This window comes from Tribolium madens, unplaced genomic scaffold (genome assembly GCF_015345945.1).
Source record: "Tribolium madens isolate multiple individuals breed KSU strain unplaced genomic scaffold, Tmad_KSU_1.1 Scaffold_20;HRSCAF=117;Tcas5.2_LG4, whole genome shotgun sequence".
Lineage (NCBI taxonomy): Eukaryota > Metazoa > Arthropoda > Insecta > Coleoptera > Tenebrionidae > Tribolium > Tribolium madens.
The window spans coordinates 14,320,360-14,337,200 of NW_025400985.1; the positions used below are offsets into that span (position 1 = coordinate 14,320,360).

At 31.5% G+C, this 16,841-nt stretch overlaps 2 protein-coding genes across 2 annotated transcripts; one reads left to right on the forward strand and one right to left on the reverse strand.

Annotated features, from left to right (window-relative positions):
* Positions 1 to 4,490: 4,490 nt before the first annotated feature.
* Positions 4,491 to 7,383, reverse strand: LOC123005307. Its single transcript, XM_044398989.1, has 3 exons — positions 7,325 to 7,383; positions 6,962 to 7,271; positions 4,491 to 6,233 (listed from the first exon to the last, which is right to left on the reverse strand). The coding sequence occupies exons 1-3, from the start codon at positions 7,381 to 7,383 to the stop codon at positions 4,491 to 4,493; spliced, it is 2,112 nt and encodes a 703-aa protein (XP_044254924.1).
* Positions 7,384 to 7,704: 321 nt separating this feature from the next.
* On the forward strand, positions 7,705 to 15,587 carry LOC123005311 (solute carrier family 22 member 16-like). The gene is made up of 11 exons (XM_044398993.1): positions 7,705 to 7,781; positions 7,839 to 7,945; positions 7,997 to 8,064; positions 8,119 to 8,185; positions 9,485 to 9,591; positions 14,269 to 14,423; positions 14,470 to 14,874; positions 14,923 to 14,995; positions 15,045 to 15,148; positions 15,201 to 15,406; positions 15,456 to 15,587. Exons 1-11 carry the CDS (start codon positions 7,751 to 7,753, stop codon positions 15,573 to 15,575), a joined length of 1,443 nt encoding a protein of 480 aa, XP_044254928.1. The 5' UTR covers positions 7,705 to 7,750; the 3' UTR covers positions 15,576 to 15,587.
* The last annotated feature ends 1,254 nt before the right edge of the window (positions 15,588 to 16,841 follow it).

A 16,841-nucleotide genomic window follows, 5' to 3' on the forward strand; every position in this document is an offset into this window, starting at 1 on the left:
ACAAACTTAGAAATAAATGCCAAATATGACAAATCGACAAAAATAACCGGAACAACCGCTTCAAAATTAGCCGTCACATACATTGCATAGAATTTATTACTGTCAATCAACGCATACGACGGTGTAGTTTATAACCTATGTTTGCGCGCCTTTAAATTTAGAATTTTTTATTTAGTTTTTAGTTTTCGTATGAGACAAGCGATAAACACATTCGTGTAGTAGCTATCGGGGTGGCCGCAACACATCGTGTTTTTGACCTAGTGGTTATTGTTTTTCTTTGAATTATTGTTCATGCCGGGTCATCAAAGCTCTAGTATTCCCATTTTCTCTTCCTTCCTTCCTCCTTCCTTTTAGTGACTCTGGGATGCTTTGATGGACTGTTCGGTAAGTTTTTTTTCTTTTACATTTTAATTTCGATATAATTTTGCGCGTCAACAACCTATTTCTCTTTTTTTACCACTTTTTACACCTTATGTATCTAAGAGAATAATCATGAAAAATACTATACCGACGAGTTTGGGATAGCGAAATACAGTTTTAATCAGAAAAAAACCTCCTTTTCTAAAATCGCCGAATATGAACAGCCCAGAACGATGTTTCGTGTTGAAACCAGTGATATTCGCAACACAAAAATAACAGTTATTGTGATATTTTGAGGGTTCACGCCAAATCATTGGTGTTTGACATATACTTAAAAGACCGTCTCTTTTTATTTCTCCACAAGCGTAAAAGATTCATTGCAAACTTTACGCATCATGTTTTAAACATTTGAAGAGCTTATAATTGGTTATCCTTTATAAATTATTTAAATTATTAAAATATTAATTATACAGGGTGTTCCGTTTTAATTGTTACAAACTTAAACAGGTGATAGAATATTCAATTTTAAGACAAAAGTTTCCTATGAACATGTATCAAAAAATGTTACGTAAGCGAGCTACACCTCCGTGAAAGAGATGCGTTTTTAATGGGGTTTTTCCACTATTGGAGAATAGATAAAATTACGAGTACAAGTGTTGATACAGCTGATTTCTTTTAAACACTTGAACGAATTTAAAGATTAGTTGTCGAAATTTAAACAAATTTAATTTTTAATTTTTGTCCTCTTTATGGTCTGTAAGAGAAATTGTAAACTGATTTTAATCAAAAACGGTAAGTTTTATCGAAAAAACGCAAGAGACTTCTTTTTTGTAAAAAAACTATGAAATTTAGAATTTTGTGTCTGAAAGTGACAAAAACCAACCGCCAAAAGAGTTAGGTTACTTTTTACCCTAAACCCCCCAGTTTAGGACGCCCCTGAGTAAAATTTCGACATTTTATCTTTGAATTCATTTGGGTGTATAAAGGTTATCAGTTGTACCAAATTTTGTAATTTTATCCACAATGGTTTCTGAAATATTGGAAAAAATCTATTAAGAGATGCACCCCTTTCAGGGGATGTGGCTCCCTTATATAAAATTTTTCGATATACAGGGTGAGCCAGAACTTGCGCCCCAGAGAAAATTTTCAAGTAAGGTAAGATACCAGGAACATAAAAAAATGTTTAAAAAATTCTATCTGTCAAAAAAAATTGCCATTTATTTTTTGACATTTGACATTTTTTTATATCTATTTAATGGTACTGATGATCTTGTATATGTTTTTTTACAATTATTTAGTAAAGGGACAAAAATTTTGCCAATAAAAGCCACAAATTACATTGAACAGAGTTACAATTTAAGATACAGCTTCCTTGTTTCCTCTTTTAATAGTCTATAACAAAAAAACTTGGAAAATTATTTTTCCAATAAAATAATTAGAGTCAAATTGCAAACTTTAAACCCTCATAACTTCGAAATTTTTATAGATAAAATTTTTTTAACATTTTTTCCATGTTCCTGGTATCTTACCTTATATGGCATTTTTCTCTGGGGCGCGAGTTCTGGCGCACCCTGTATGTTTATAGGAAACTTTTATCATAAAATTGAATATTCTATCACCTGGTTAAATTTGTAACAATAAATATGGAACACCGTGTATATAATTGAAAATAATTAATTAAATTATTAATGATAGTTTTGACATTAAAATAATCAAAGATAGAAGTAACTAAATTACCAACACAAAAGATATTTTAATAACGAACAGAATACAAAAGTCAATTAAGGAGATTTTCAAAATGCATCCCACGACTTCTCTCGCATGCATCAATGCGGTTCGAGAAAGATCTTCTCACTCTTATAAGCTGGTGTTACAGATCTACAAGCGACAGTTATTCGATCTTCTCTACTGTTAATAGGTGTTTGGTAGACACGATCTTTAACCATTCCCCACACAAAGTAATCGAGTGGAGTTATATCATGACTTCTCGGGAGCCAAGGATGAATCGAAATCCTACCTATCCACTTATTTGCATACACAGTGTCTAAATACCGTCTCACATCTCTGTGGAAGTGAGGGGGCGCGTCATCCTGTTGGAACCACATGATTTGTTTTCTATGTAAATCTATCTCCTCCAACAAAATTGACAGAACATTTTGAAGAAAATTTAAACACACTAAACCATTAAGCGAAAAAATATGATCCTATAATTTTATTTCCCAGTATTCCGCACCAAACATTTGTAGAATAAACCGTCTGGAAGTGTCCTTCACGAATCCAGGGAGTTATCCAGTTATTCTGGGCATAATAGTGACAATTATCTTTGTTTACTCCCACATTGTTGCTAAAAGATGCTTCATTACTCAAAAGTACATTTTCCAAAAACATTTGATCTAAAATGGTTTGTTCCCGAACGAATCGACAAAAATTCAGTCTCTTAGCATAATCTGCTTCTTCAAGTCCTTGGACCAAGATAATATGATAGGCGTGAAGCTTATTTGCATTGGCAATTCTGCAAACAGAAGACTGGCTTATGCCTACCCTTCTTGCCACTTCGCGTTGCCCAACAAGTGGTTCCTCCTCAAAAATTTGAAGGACTGCTATTTCGTGTTCCTCATCCGTGGCTACTCTTTGTCTTGACAATTTAACGGAAGTCCAATTACCTCTCAACTGACCCTCCAATCTTTTAAAAATCGTGTCAGAAGGTGCTCTTCTTTTGGGGTACCGTTGGGCATAAACATGGGCAGCAAGAGATACAATTTTCGAACATTCTCCATAAACTAAAAATCTTCTCATTATTGGCATATGTGTACATTTCGCACAGTTTGTAGTAAAATAGAGTTTATAACAATAATAATGACTGACAACAATGATAGGCATCGTGGATCCAAATTGTAAAGTCTGTTTTTTCTTTTTAATGGAAATTCCAAACAGTGTTAACGTTGGCACTACTAGTAAATTCATTCATGGTAATTTTAAATAAAGGAAGTTGGCAGTTCCGGTTTTTTTGGATTAATCTGAAAACAATGTCATTTAACGTCAACACAAAAAGTCGTCTAAAAAATTTAGAGACGAAACACCAAAAAAGAAACAAATTCGGAACCGCTAACAGTTTGGAAACGAGTCGTTCGCAAGCAGAAAGTTAGAAAAAGGGCCTGTTAAAATGTAGACGCAATTTGTAATGCAGGTTTGCTAATCATTCTCATTTTTTAGCAAGAAATTGACAAAAATACAAAATAAACATGAATGAGAAAGGACCTCGGAATGAACGCAATTAAATTAGTGTCTTGTGCATCGTTTTTGAGGAACGAGTTGAAAAAGTAACAATTTTGAAACTAAAGCTGAAGAAGAATTTCTAAATTGCAGCAGCTTTGAGATCATTTCAATAAATTACACAAAATTTATTGCCAATCATCATAATACCTACTTGTATCTTTTGCTAAATAACTTATTTCTGTATATACGTCCTTTTTCTTCAAAGTTTTTGTAGCAAGAATCTCATTTTTGTCCACAATATTGTACTTACTTACGGTGCGTTTCTATCAAAATTATTAGCATTGAATTCTGTCTTTAGACCTTAGGTAATGGTGTCTGTCCTCAGGTATTCAATTATAGCGCTTTCAAAGATCAAACAGGCACACAAGATTCATAAAAGTCAAAGTTTTGACAACATCTCAATTTGAATACATAACCATAATTTTCTAACAAAATTTCTAGGGACAGAAACAAAGAGCAAACAAAATTTGTGGCTATGGGGACAAGCTACTACCAATTTTTTCACCAAAATTTTGACTTGGTAATTTCCATTTAAAAAAAAACAGACTTTATTTATTTTTTTGAAAGTCGCAAATGCGAAATGTAATGGTGGTTGCATCGAGAATTTAGTCAGGCTCACTATTCCTCGTGAATCACCCTATATTACTAAAGAATCACTTTCTCGGATTATTGTACTTCTTATGTCGTTTTAATTTTTATGTTTTGCGTTTTGTCGATTACCTAATTCATAAAGTTCATTACCAGAATTGCTAATGCTGTAGGTACCAACATTTAGATACTTTTTATTAAAAAAAAAAACCGAATTATGTGTAATATTTTTTATTTGATATAGACAGGTTAACACTTGTAAATTTTTATACTCTACTAGAGTTCAGACTTATGCAATCAAAATTTTTCATTTCCGAAGGATGATTAGGTGGCAGCGGTGGCGGTGATTCATACACATGATCATCAAAAGATTGCGTAACGTGTTCTACTCGTGTCCTCCTTCTATAATGCCCTTTTCTAAAACGCCCATCTGTATTATTTGTCGGTATTACGAATGCAGTATGTTCTGCAATTGTTCTTAAGTGTTGTGGAACAATTATTTGAGTGTTAATCCCGTTGTATTTTGGGGTCAAGTAACCATTACTATAACTGTACAATGATGGTGGTGTATAGTTAATTTCATCGTAGTATGTTTTTGGCATAATTATGGCGTCTGCAGCTTTACTCTCGACGATTATAACACGTTTATTTCCTTTGATGAGATTAGGATGTTGTCGTATGCAATAAAACACTATTATACCACTTACAAAAATAGCAGCAAGTATAGAACCGCTAATGGCCAAAATTAATGGAATCTTAAAGTTGTTTGTGATCCAGGCTCGTTTTTCCAATGGAGGTGGGGTAGTTAAAGCAGTACAGTCAAATGGCGATGCTGTATTACTAGAAGGTTGTAAAATACAAAAGGTATAGGTTTTTTCGCTTTTAAGCATAAGTTGGTACTGAAATCCCCCAGATACCGATTTGACACACTCTACAACGTCCTCTGATTTCCAAAGTAACGATTCATTGCTTATATTGCCTGTTACATACAAAATATATGTTTCATAAGGATCTGCAGTGTGTGCGAAATGCATCACAACTTGGCCTTTGCGAACATCAATTGTATAATCATCTATAGGTTGTGCATTATCCAAAGTACGCATTTGATGTTCCTCATGACAAAAAACAGTTTGTGTTGATGGTGGAGATTCAGTTGTTGGTTCTGTTGTTGCATCTGTTATTTCCGTTGTACTGTATGTTGGTTTTGTAGTCGAAAAAGTACTTCTGTGGCTTTCAGTTGTTGAATCAGAACAAAAATTAACATTTTTATAATATTTAAATCCTTCTGAAGTATAACACAAAAAATCGTCGGTAAACAAGTCGGTTTTACTATTATACAAATCTCTCAACCATACTAAATCACAGTTGCAGATCCAAGGGTTACCATTAATTGAAATACCAGTTTCCACACTGTCAAACATATGTTCTGGTAATGTTGTCATTTTATTGTTTCTTAAATCTAGCTTCTGTAGATACAGAAAAGCAAAAGTGTTTGGTTCTATATCTGTTATTAGCGAATCTGACATGAATAATTGCCTCAAATTTGACACGTTTGAAAAACTGGAAGCCTGTAATTCTCTTAAATTATTATTCCGCAAATCTAATACACTTAAAGACTTTAGTGTAGTATTTGGACCAGTTATATTCAGCAACACATTATTACTCAAACATCCTTGTAATTGAAGTGTGGTAAGGGCTTGACCTAAAGCTCCAAATGCATCTTTCTCAAAGTTTACGACAAACATAGTCCCGTAGTTTATTTGTAATGTTTCAATTTGAGATTCTTCAAACATGTTTCTCCTAAAGGTACTAATTTTGGTATCGCTTAAGGTTAACGTTCTTAGATTGTTAAAAACGTCACCACTAAAAGCCTTTTCTCCTAATTCAGATAACTGAGATTTTGTTATAGTCAGTGAGGCTATATTTAAATTGACACCATCCAACCAGCCCTTGTCTATTTTATTATCTTTAAAGATAACTTTTACAAGCTCTAACTCTTCGTATTTTTTCTGAAAAACAAATACATAATTAAATGAGTATATAAAATCTAATTGAGTTTTCTTCATTTCATTGCTAATCAATAAACTGATTGTTATCAGTTTTTTTATCTCCCTATTTTGTGAGTATCACCATTGCCATTGACAATGAAAATATTCACGTTAAAAATACAGTTTTGTTGACGATAAGATAATTACTAGAGGAAAGTAAACAGATATGGAAGTAGTTTCGGTTCTTTACAGAATTCGCTAAGTGAAGTGTTAGAACCAAAAGTCCGAGGATTTTGTCAGTTTAAATTAACAGTAATTGTTAGGAATTGATGTAAAGTACTCGAAATAAATTTAAGTCTTGATTATCTGATATTTATAATAGCTATAAGTTTTTCTACAAAAATGAGTACGAGTACAATTTTTTATGCTTGCGAACTTATGAAAAGAAATAACAACAAAAGTTTATGTATACTAAGATTTGTTCTTTATGCTTTGTCCAAAAATTAATTAAATTAAATTAATTAAATCAATTATGCATTTAAATAAAATATAAATTTAAAAAATAACATAAATCTGAATGCAAGAAATGTCTTTTGTGATTTTTTTTAAATTCTATGACTTTTTTATTTTTGCTCATATTCGAATGTAAATACTATTGTTAAAATTATTTTACTGCCAAAGTTGTCAAAAAAATTTAAAACTATTTTAGTAGGCATCATATTAGTATAAAGGTTCTGCATGTTACTTACAACTGGTCTTTCTTCTATGGCCTTATTTATGTCCTTTACGAGTTCTTCACTTTTTGCAGAAGTACAAACTAGTATACTATCCGAAATAATACATTTTTCTAAATATTCATTTAAAGGTTGAATTTCATAGTAGTATGTGGAAACCTTTCCATTGCTTTTTCCAGAGGAAGACGATATTTCATCTTCATTTTGATCGAAAAATATTATGTTAACTATTACGAAGCCCAGTAAACCGAAAAATATTATAATTGCTGTAATAGCAGCAATCGTTCGGTCCCATTTTGAAAGCCAATGTTTGATGCTCCCCTTCCTAAAATTAGATTAATTTATTTATTAAATCAATATATAAAAATTTCTTTATACCTAAAATATTGTCCTTTTTGTAAAATTTGTAGATCAAGAGTTTTTTTGAAGTTGGCCATTCTACTTATGCGTGAGGAACAAATGATAAAAGACAAAATGTACCCACAAGTGAGATCATAGAGATAAACTGACTATTTACATTAATTGGCAGATGTTAATTAGTTAATATTTATCAGAAATAAATCCCGTATCGCTAATTTTCCGATAAAACATTTTTCAATTTGCTGGATTTTGTTTATATTTTTCTCTTGATATTTATTCAAAATTAGTTTAAAACTTGACTGTGATCTGCGGGTGGCTAAAACCTTGTTGTCTGTTGGATGCCGTTGCTTGATTTTTAATTTTTATAAAATAAAAATTAGAATGCCTTTCCTGTCACACAGACATTTGCAATTTTCTGTGTCATTTGTATGAAAAGATTTAAACATGCGTCATGTACTATTCAGTTCTGAACCATGTATGTGCACATTGATTACTTGTTTCTTTTTAACCCCATACATGTTTAATCTTGTAGCTGAGAAAGAATTTTTTGAAGAGTATGACAAATATAATGCTGTAAGTCTGTGGTTTATCCTGATTTTTCTACTCAGAAGTCTTGTTCCACTGTGTTTTGCTTTACAGGTAAAAGTAACATTTTCATATATTAATTTTTATTATTAGTTTTTATTACAGACAGGTATATTTGAATTTTCGGATAGCATTGATTTGTATTTTGAATATTTTTCGATATCTCATAACTCGTAAAAGCAGTTTACTAATTATAATTAAGAATATTGAGTGAACATATTTTTTAGGACGGAACATTTTATTTTTCAATCTCTTTGTCTTATAACAAAAAAGAAAAACGAAACAGAACATGAGGTAAGGCGTATTACGAGTATATCAATTAAAACACAAATAGGGTGGCGCACAGCCGACTAACACATCTCAAATTTCAATAACCTCAGTAATAAGAATTATAAAATAGTATAAACGTTATACAGGGTTACTCACGAGAGGGCTATTTCTGTTTTTTTTTTGCTTCAACTCATACATACTGCAACAATTTCTCGATTTCAAATTTCTAAAATAATTATAACTGAATCCACGTTATTTGTCATTAGTCTTGTCTCTTAGACATTAAAGCAAAAAAATCATCTCTCAAACGATGCGATAAGTTACTTTGATTTCTAATTTAAAAGAAATAATAATAATAAATAATTTCTGGAATTAGATTAGGTATATCTACCCTGACTATTTTACTATGGGTATTATTTTTTATTTTACTTCATTATTAGCGCATTAATATATGTCAGTCGGCAGTGCGTTACTTATACTTAAATTAAGGAAAATTGTTGTAAGAACAAGAGAAAACACGAGAACAAGACAACTAGAGTTTTTTTTATTGACAGTTTAAAAACCGAGGTCAAGCGACCGGAGGGAGGGAGATTTAATAAGCTGAGATGTTTAAACTATAAAATTCATGTTGTCTTCAAGATTTTTTGCAACACTAATATTGAATCAGAAAGTTCACTAAATTCAGATATTATTATAAAGATATTATTATTATTGTAAAGAAGTAAATTGACAAAAAATATGCATCAGCATATTTTATAGACTTCATAACATACGTTAATATTGACGACGTACTTTATAGATGAAGCGTATTTTAACGGGAACATAAGAGATAAGCTTAAATGCAAAATACAAACAGTATAAAGTATTAGCATCGCCGTCTCTATAGAAATAATCTTTTTCTCGCCTGGGCATTTCTTGAGTTCAATTGATTCCCGTTGGCGCTTTAAACTGGGGAAATTTTTTTACACATCCAGTTTTTCAGCTTAAACGGTTCAACCTCATAATATCAATTCTCTCTGGAGTATCTTGTTTTGTTGTATCCTTCCTTCCCAGCTTTTATTAATTGCGTTATTTTTCGTTAATAATTCAAAATCATTCAGTTTTTCCTTAGTAACCCCCGTAACTAAGAAAAAATCGGAATCACTGCTCCAATGCATTTTTTACGAAATGCCCAGGCGGGATATTGATACATTTCATTAAGGAGGCGGTGGTATTAGTGTTGCAAAAAAAACAATTATATCCATTTTTGAGGAACAAATTGTTATTGTTTCTTTTCTAATATATTTTTTTAAACTTTTATATATTTTTGGATTCTTTGTATAGTGTGTACGAGAAGACTGTAACCAAATGGATATTGCTTTGAAGATGTCTTTGCTTAAAAGCATCGGTTTTAGTCTGGGAGCAATCTTTGGGGGAGTTCTTTCTGATATGTAAGTCTTTCGCTACRATTTGACAATTTGACTACTCGTCATACAGGAAATAACTTTCATCTTTTTCTGAAATTTCCAAATATGTACAGCTTTCTGTAAGCAGAATAAAATTAATATCTCTTCTGTTAGAATAAATTAAGAAATAGAAACATTTTCATATAACACGAAGTACGGAACTATAGCGACTTGTTATAGCTGTCTTTGCAACGAGACGATATCATTGACATTTTTTTCCAATTTTATTCTAATATTTTTTGGAAATTTTACTAATCAGCTTTACAGTAATTTAGCGTTTCTATCGAGTATTGTGCGTGTGTAAAGACTATGAAAAGTTGAAAAAAGTTAAAATATCAGGGTGTATTCCTAGCTTTTACCCCACTCTACCAGCTAATAAATTAGGTTAATTTTTATTTCGAACGACATATTTCATAATGCAACAATGCCAGAAACAAAACAAACCAATATCAAGGTGAAAAACCAACAGAAAAAAATTAAATTGCTTGCTTTATTGATTTTAACCCACTTCTTTAAAGAAACCAAAGAAGCCCTTTTTGCATTGGAGTAATTATTTACTTTTATTTAACTCAAAGAAAGTTGTAAAAAAACTTTGACGTTTTTGACAACAAATGACGCAATCTTATTTTACGTATTGTTAAATTAAAAAATTGTGTTCTAAAGTAAAATAGTTATTTTTGTTACCTAAAATACAGTTTAAGGTTTTGTGTTTACGCTTTGGGTACGTGTTATAAACAATATTTTTTTTAAATAAAATGAATTTACACCTCTTATTAATTAAAAAAAATTCGCCCCTATAGTAACCGAATTGCCTTTTTTGTCCGGAAAAACTGTTCTGGGGACTGAGTACCTAAAATAATAATTTGATGTATTCTTTTATTGAGTCCGAAAAAGACTCATTTTAGGGACTCAAATGATTCCCTTAAACAGCTGTTTTCGGGAGCGCATACATAAATAATTATTTATGAACCAAGTGCTAGAAGACATTTTTCGCGCATGAGTGGAATATTGCACGAATACACCGAAGACGTCTTCACGCATCAAGGTTCGTACAATATTTTTAGAAACGAGCAAAATCACTTTTTTGAACCCCGTTATGCATTAGGGAACCAACTAACACAAACATGTTTCTGAGTAAATATAAAATTATTAATTTTGTATTTAAATTAATAGCCTATTTACAATAAAAAAATGGACATAACATTTTCAATACATACCAGGTGAATAAAAAGTATGGAACCAAGCGTTTTTTTCGTAAACTAAGCACTTTACAAAAAAAAAATTAGTGTAGCGTAAAGTCCAATTAAAATGTGACCATTTATCGAGAATAACATTTTTCGAAATTTCTTTTAGTTTTCGAGTTCTGAAATTTTTTATTTTTTTTTTGTTTAAATGGCAACCCACTATGGTAATTTTTTTAATTAAGGATTATGATCTAAAAATGATCTCTAATTAAACAGAATTGTTTTCTAGTCAGTACTTTTTTTTAATAAATTGTTACAGTTGCGTTCCGAGCCCATCACGAAGATTTTCCGAACTTGAACGAAGGAGTCGTTTCATGACTTTGGTCGTTGGAGAGCCCGGTTTTTGGTGCAGGTGCTTTGGGGTGGTTCCGGATGGATCAAAAAATCTAATAACAAATCATTTTCTTCTATTTTTAGTCCATTCGAAACCACCCCAAAGCACCTGCATTGAAATCAGCGCTCTCCCATGATGAAAAGCATGAAAAACCACTTCGGTTAAGTTCGGAAAATCTTCGTGATGAGCTCGGAACGCAACTTTAACAATTAATTAAAAAAAGTACTGGCTAAAAAACAATTTTATATAATTAGAGGTCATTTTTAGATCATAATCTTTAATTAAAAAAATTACCATGGTGGGTTGCCATTAATTTTTTTTTTTCCAAAACTCGAAAACTAAAAGAAATTTCTAAAAATGTTATTCTTGATAAATGGTCACATTTTAATTGGACTTTACGCTACACTAATTATTTTTTTCGTAAAGTGCTTAGTTTACGAAAAAAACGCTTGGTACCATACTTTTTATTCACCTGGTATAAGAAAAAACACTTGGCTCCTTATTGCAAAATATTTTGTTGGAAAAATCAGTCTTCATCCATTTGGAAATCTTGATTTGCGTTATAGGTCTTCCTCGATTGTATCATCATCAATAAGGTTAACATAAAATGGATGGTCTGCCAAAGGAATTAATTATAGGTAGTTTTTTTATATCTTTAATGTTTGCTTCTGCCACAGGCTTTCCGTCAGGCCAAAGGGGCTCTGAATGTTTAGAAATTGGTGATTTCCGTGGTCTTCCTTTTCCTTTTTTAATATTCATTTCTTTATAGTCGTCGGAGTTATCATAGTTTGTTTTGGTGAAAATACTATACGGTTTTTCTTTTAAAATATTTATCTCTTTAATTTTTAACCAGTTGATCTTSTCRCCGTCGCTGCCTCTTTTTTTGTTATTTATTTCTTTTTTGAGCTTCTGGGTGCTAACAAAGTTTTCTTTTGTCATGGATACGACGTCAATGGGATGTTTCTTTTTGCAAGATATCATAACCTGGATGTAATCTTCAGGGGAATACATTTTAGTGTGTCTTTTGAGAACACACTTTACAACTCCACAATCACTGTTATTCGGCAGAAAACTGTGCCCCGATACTAAAAAACGCAGCTCTATACTTTCGAGATGTGTAGATTCTTCAAGGGCACATTTTAACAGAAGAACCATAATATTTAGGTTTTGTTCTCCACGGGAGTCGCTCCACAATCTAAGGTTTTTACGGTTTTTGAGATATTATTTGCAATATACGAAAGCAAACAAGAACCCACTTCTTGGGCGCCGCAACCCGCTTTTCCTTCAAGCCACAAGTTAGAAGTAGACTTTGATTCGTTTCCTGCAAATATATCGCACTTGTAAAGCCACAGCTGTCCGTCGCTCATAAAATATTATGTTTGTACCGTGCGATCAAAAAAAATAAATAAATTAGAGTAGGCGGTGATTAAAGTCCTTCAGATGGCAATCCTGTTTTTTGACATCAAATGTCAGCGGAAACTTTGAGAAGTTTGCGATTTATTCATTTTGAGTGAAATAATGTTCACTTTAGAGCAGACAATTTTTATTGTTGCAAGTTATTACAATAATGCTGTACAAAACGAAAACGGTGAATGGTCATTTTCGCTTTCAATTTGTGTGGAAAATTTCCAGCTAAGATTCTCAGCCAATGTGTTGCCAACTGTAGAATTTAATCGACGCCTATTCTAATTTTTTTTTTGATCGCACGGTACTTAGACGTGGTAACGAGAGTGTTTTTCTCATATTTCCATATCATAGGTCAGCGTTTTTATTTCATTAATTTAGATTGCTTCATCTTCTAGATTAGATTCTTCATCTCACAGTTCATCTTACTTCTCACTTTATCTGCTTCCGCCAAATGCACGCAATGTTCTAAATTTTATGTTTCTCTTCTCCGGCGGATAGTTTTTTAATTTTTATGTCAAAAGTGTCACACTTATTGCAGGTATTTTTTTTACCTTGCACAGTGATGTATTAATGCGTTTGGTTGAGATTTTCCTTTTTCTTCCTTTTTTTGGACGCCCCTTGTATTCATCGACTACAGTAGTATTGTTATTTTTTGTTGTTTCTGTATTTTCCAGTGATTGTATCTCTGACATTTTGACTGACATTTTGCAATAAGAAACCAAACACCTTGGGATCTTTTTTGAAAATTACAAAGCCCGCACTTTGAAATCTGCAGTTGGTTCTTTTGATCAATATGTCAATGGAATTACTTGTAACAGCCATTTAACTTTACTCTTCCGAAATTTTCGACATCCAAAGTGGAAAAATGACGTTTTTTAAATCAGTTTATTATTATCAGGTCAAATTATTTTTAAAATGCTCAAAAAATTCAGTGCTTTTTACATGATTTCGCGCATTAGTTCTAAGTTCGCAATTGACTGTCATGGTTGCAAAATGTCTTTTTGGCGGCAATGAGTACTAAAATAAGATTTTTATTTTTATTTCTGGATTCAATTGACATTTGACAATGGGTACTATCACGTTACTTGAAAGTTGCATTGGCGAGAAGGAATCATCTTAAATTCCATATGTTATTAAGACCTGACACCCGGTATGTAACATCAATAAATATCTACTTATTATGCTCACACAAGTGAAACTATGAATACTTTAATTTAATTTTTGTATTTAAATACAATAATACACTTGAAATTTTTATTTTCTCGTCTTTGGGTGCTCTTTGCACTATAATCCTTCTAATGACAATAGGAAAAATTGTATATTAAGTATGCATTGCAAGTTTCTGCTCCAAAATAAATTAAAAAGGGTGGTTTCCACTTATTTTTTTAATGACAATATTTAATGTCTAATATTCCATGTCGCCCCTGTACCAGTTGATTCAATTTCTTTAAAAAACTTATTGTGTTTTTTTTAATTAAAAAGTACTAAAATTGAGGAGTATTTTTTTGCTTTTGCTACATTTAAATTCATTGTAGCGTAGCTAAGAAATCTGACAGATATCTGAACAATTTGTTGGTAAGTCAGTAATTTATTACCATGATTTCTTTTTAAAAATTTTAAGTTTTATTTTTAATTTGTTTTACTGTAGTACTTTACACATTGTTTCTTTAATTTTAGATTTGGAAGAAGAATTGTATGTTTGTCTTTTTCTGTTATTTGGTATCTATCTTCCTTAGTTATTGCCTTGGCAAATGATAAATTAGTGGTGGATATATTTTACACTATAACTACTGCAAGTGCAAACATTGTCAACGTCGTCACATTTGTCACATGTAACACTTGTTAGATTCACTTATTTACATTTATGATATTTTACAGTTGGAGAAATTGCTAATAGAAAAAGTAAACTTCTTGCTGTGTATAGCCTCATGACTTTAATTCTGGGGAGTTTCATGTCAATATCTTTTTCCAAAATATTTACAGTTTGGAAATATTTTTCCACATTTATTTCGTCGATAAATGTTTTGATAATTTTTGGTTGTTGGTACATCCCTGAATCTCCTAGATGGCTACTTAATAAAAATAAACAAAAGGAAGTTTATAAGCAGCTGAATGACATTTCTGGACTGATTTACACTGTACAAATAACAGCTAGTGAAGGAAATACGAAGAAAACTAAAGAATTTTATCGGATGTTTTTATATTTATTTAAAAGTAAACTCAAATATTTTCTACTAATTTCTTGGTCGATGATAATTTCATCTTTTTTGTACAACTGCTCAAGTATGTATAAGCATATTTTTGTAACAAACTGATGACATTTTTTTTTAGAAATGAAAGCTTTGATAAATTTTGTTAACAGAGGTGATTATGGTGTTTTAGGTAATGTTGCCGAAATAATGGGGTTTGTACAAGAATTTTTAAGACTTTCTTGACTTATTAATGCTTTTCAGTTTCCTCTTTCTTTTTCCAATTTATATTTTTTTAGGAAAACGTTTCGGTTTGTTATTCTTATATGTTTTGGTGGCAGTACAAGCTTTATTTGCAATGTTCCTTGGTAAAAATATATTTGCAACAAGTAATTGATTAGCTACTTTCAAAAATTTTAGCCACAAATGAACGTATTTATCACGTAGCATTTGGCATACTCTTTGGAACAAGCACAGTGTGTTTAAATTGGTTATACTGTTTAGATCTGTTTCCCACCTTCTTAAGAGGGACTGTAATGGGGTTCAATTTTTGTCTCTTTGGCTTAACTATGTTTGTGAGCGCATTTCTTGCTAAAATGGATCTTACTGCAGAAGAGGATGAGAAGGTAAAAACTAATTACGTATTTTAAATTGAGTGAGATAGTATATTTGTAGAAATTAAACAATGTGTACTACTATGTTATATATTTATGTGGAGGAATATTTGGACTCTCTGTCTTTTTGTTGCCTGAAACTGCCAATCAAGATTTACCAAACTTTAAATTATACGAATAAAATGCTCCGATCTTGATTCATGCGTACTTTATTTTGAATAATTAGTATTTCACTACAGCCTACAGCTTCCTCAATTTAATTTAAAAGAAAAGCAGCAAATTTTTGTTCTTTTCTTGAACTCGATCTTCTGTTGATCTTGATGAACAAAAGAGCTGTATTAATGAATGTCTCAGAATTGATTAAAAGAGATACAAATGTTAAAGGCTCAGGGGCATCTGACTTTACAATAACAATAATATAAGTATTAATAATATTGAAGCAATTGAAAAAAAATTCATTTTTGTTCATTTATACAGTGTGTTCGCGGATTGCGAGCAAATATTTTAACAACTAATACTCGTTTGCACCAGTCAAAGTTAAGAGTACGGATTAACTAAGTGCCAATTAAATTTATGTTTCAGTTAACTTTTATTATCTTTTCACCAAATTTTTTAAACTGTCAGTTAGTTAACCATCAGTAACGTATCAGTAACGTTAGGTCACGCAAGTTGCTCGACTATGATTGGGTTTTTCAAAAAAATTGTAGATATACTAGTTTGCGGCGCATTTTACATTTTGAAGGGTGAAGTTGTCAAATTATTGCTTATTAGTTATTAGTGAGTGGTCTTCTTTTTTAAATAAATAATGGTAAGTATAAAGATCATTTCTCAATTAATAAAGCATTTTATGCGAATTATGTTAACACAGGAAGTAAAACCGAAAAGGTTCCGGTCGAGTAATTTTACTGGTAGAGAAACTTTTCCCTACTATTAAATTTATTAAAAAAATATTCAAATATAATAGAGAATGAAAAAACGGACGCTCAGACATGGAGAAGCAAAGAAGAAACTTCGACAAAAATAACAAACGAATTTAATGCCCAAAATACTGTTTCTGAATTTCGAAGCAAAGAAGCGATAAAAAGATTGTATGAAAATCAAAAAAGAAGCAAGAAAAGTAGCTGCTATGGAGCGAAAAGAAATTTTCAAGACGGGTGGAGGAACAAGAGTTTCCGTAATAAAAGACCCCACTTTTGAATTGACAATGTCCATTTTAAATAAAAAAAACATTTCTGGGATTTTCTTCAATTTGCGATGGAGATAAAAACAAACCTTTATTATGTGGCCAAGAATATTATTATGCTATAGCAAATCCAAAGGAAACGAGAGGGATGGCCGAAACAGAAGAAGAAGAGGAAAGACAGGAAGCAATGCCAGTATCAAATAACAGAATAGAAGTAACGCAAGACTCACAAGAGCAAGAATCAGTTACAACTGAGGACGTGAC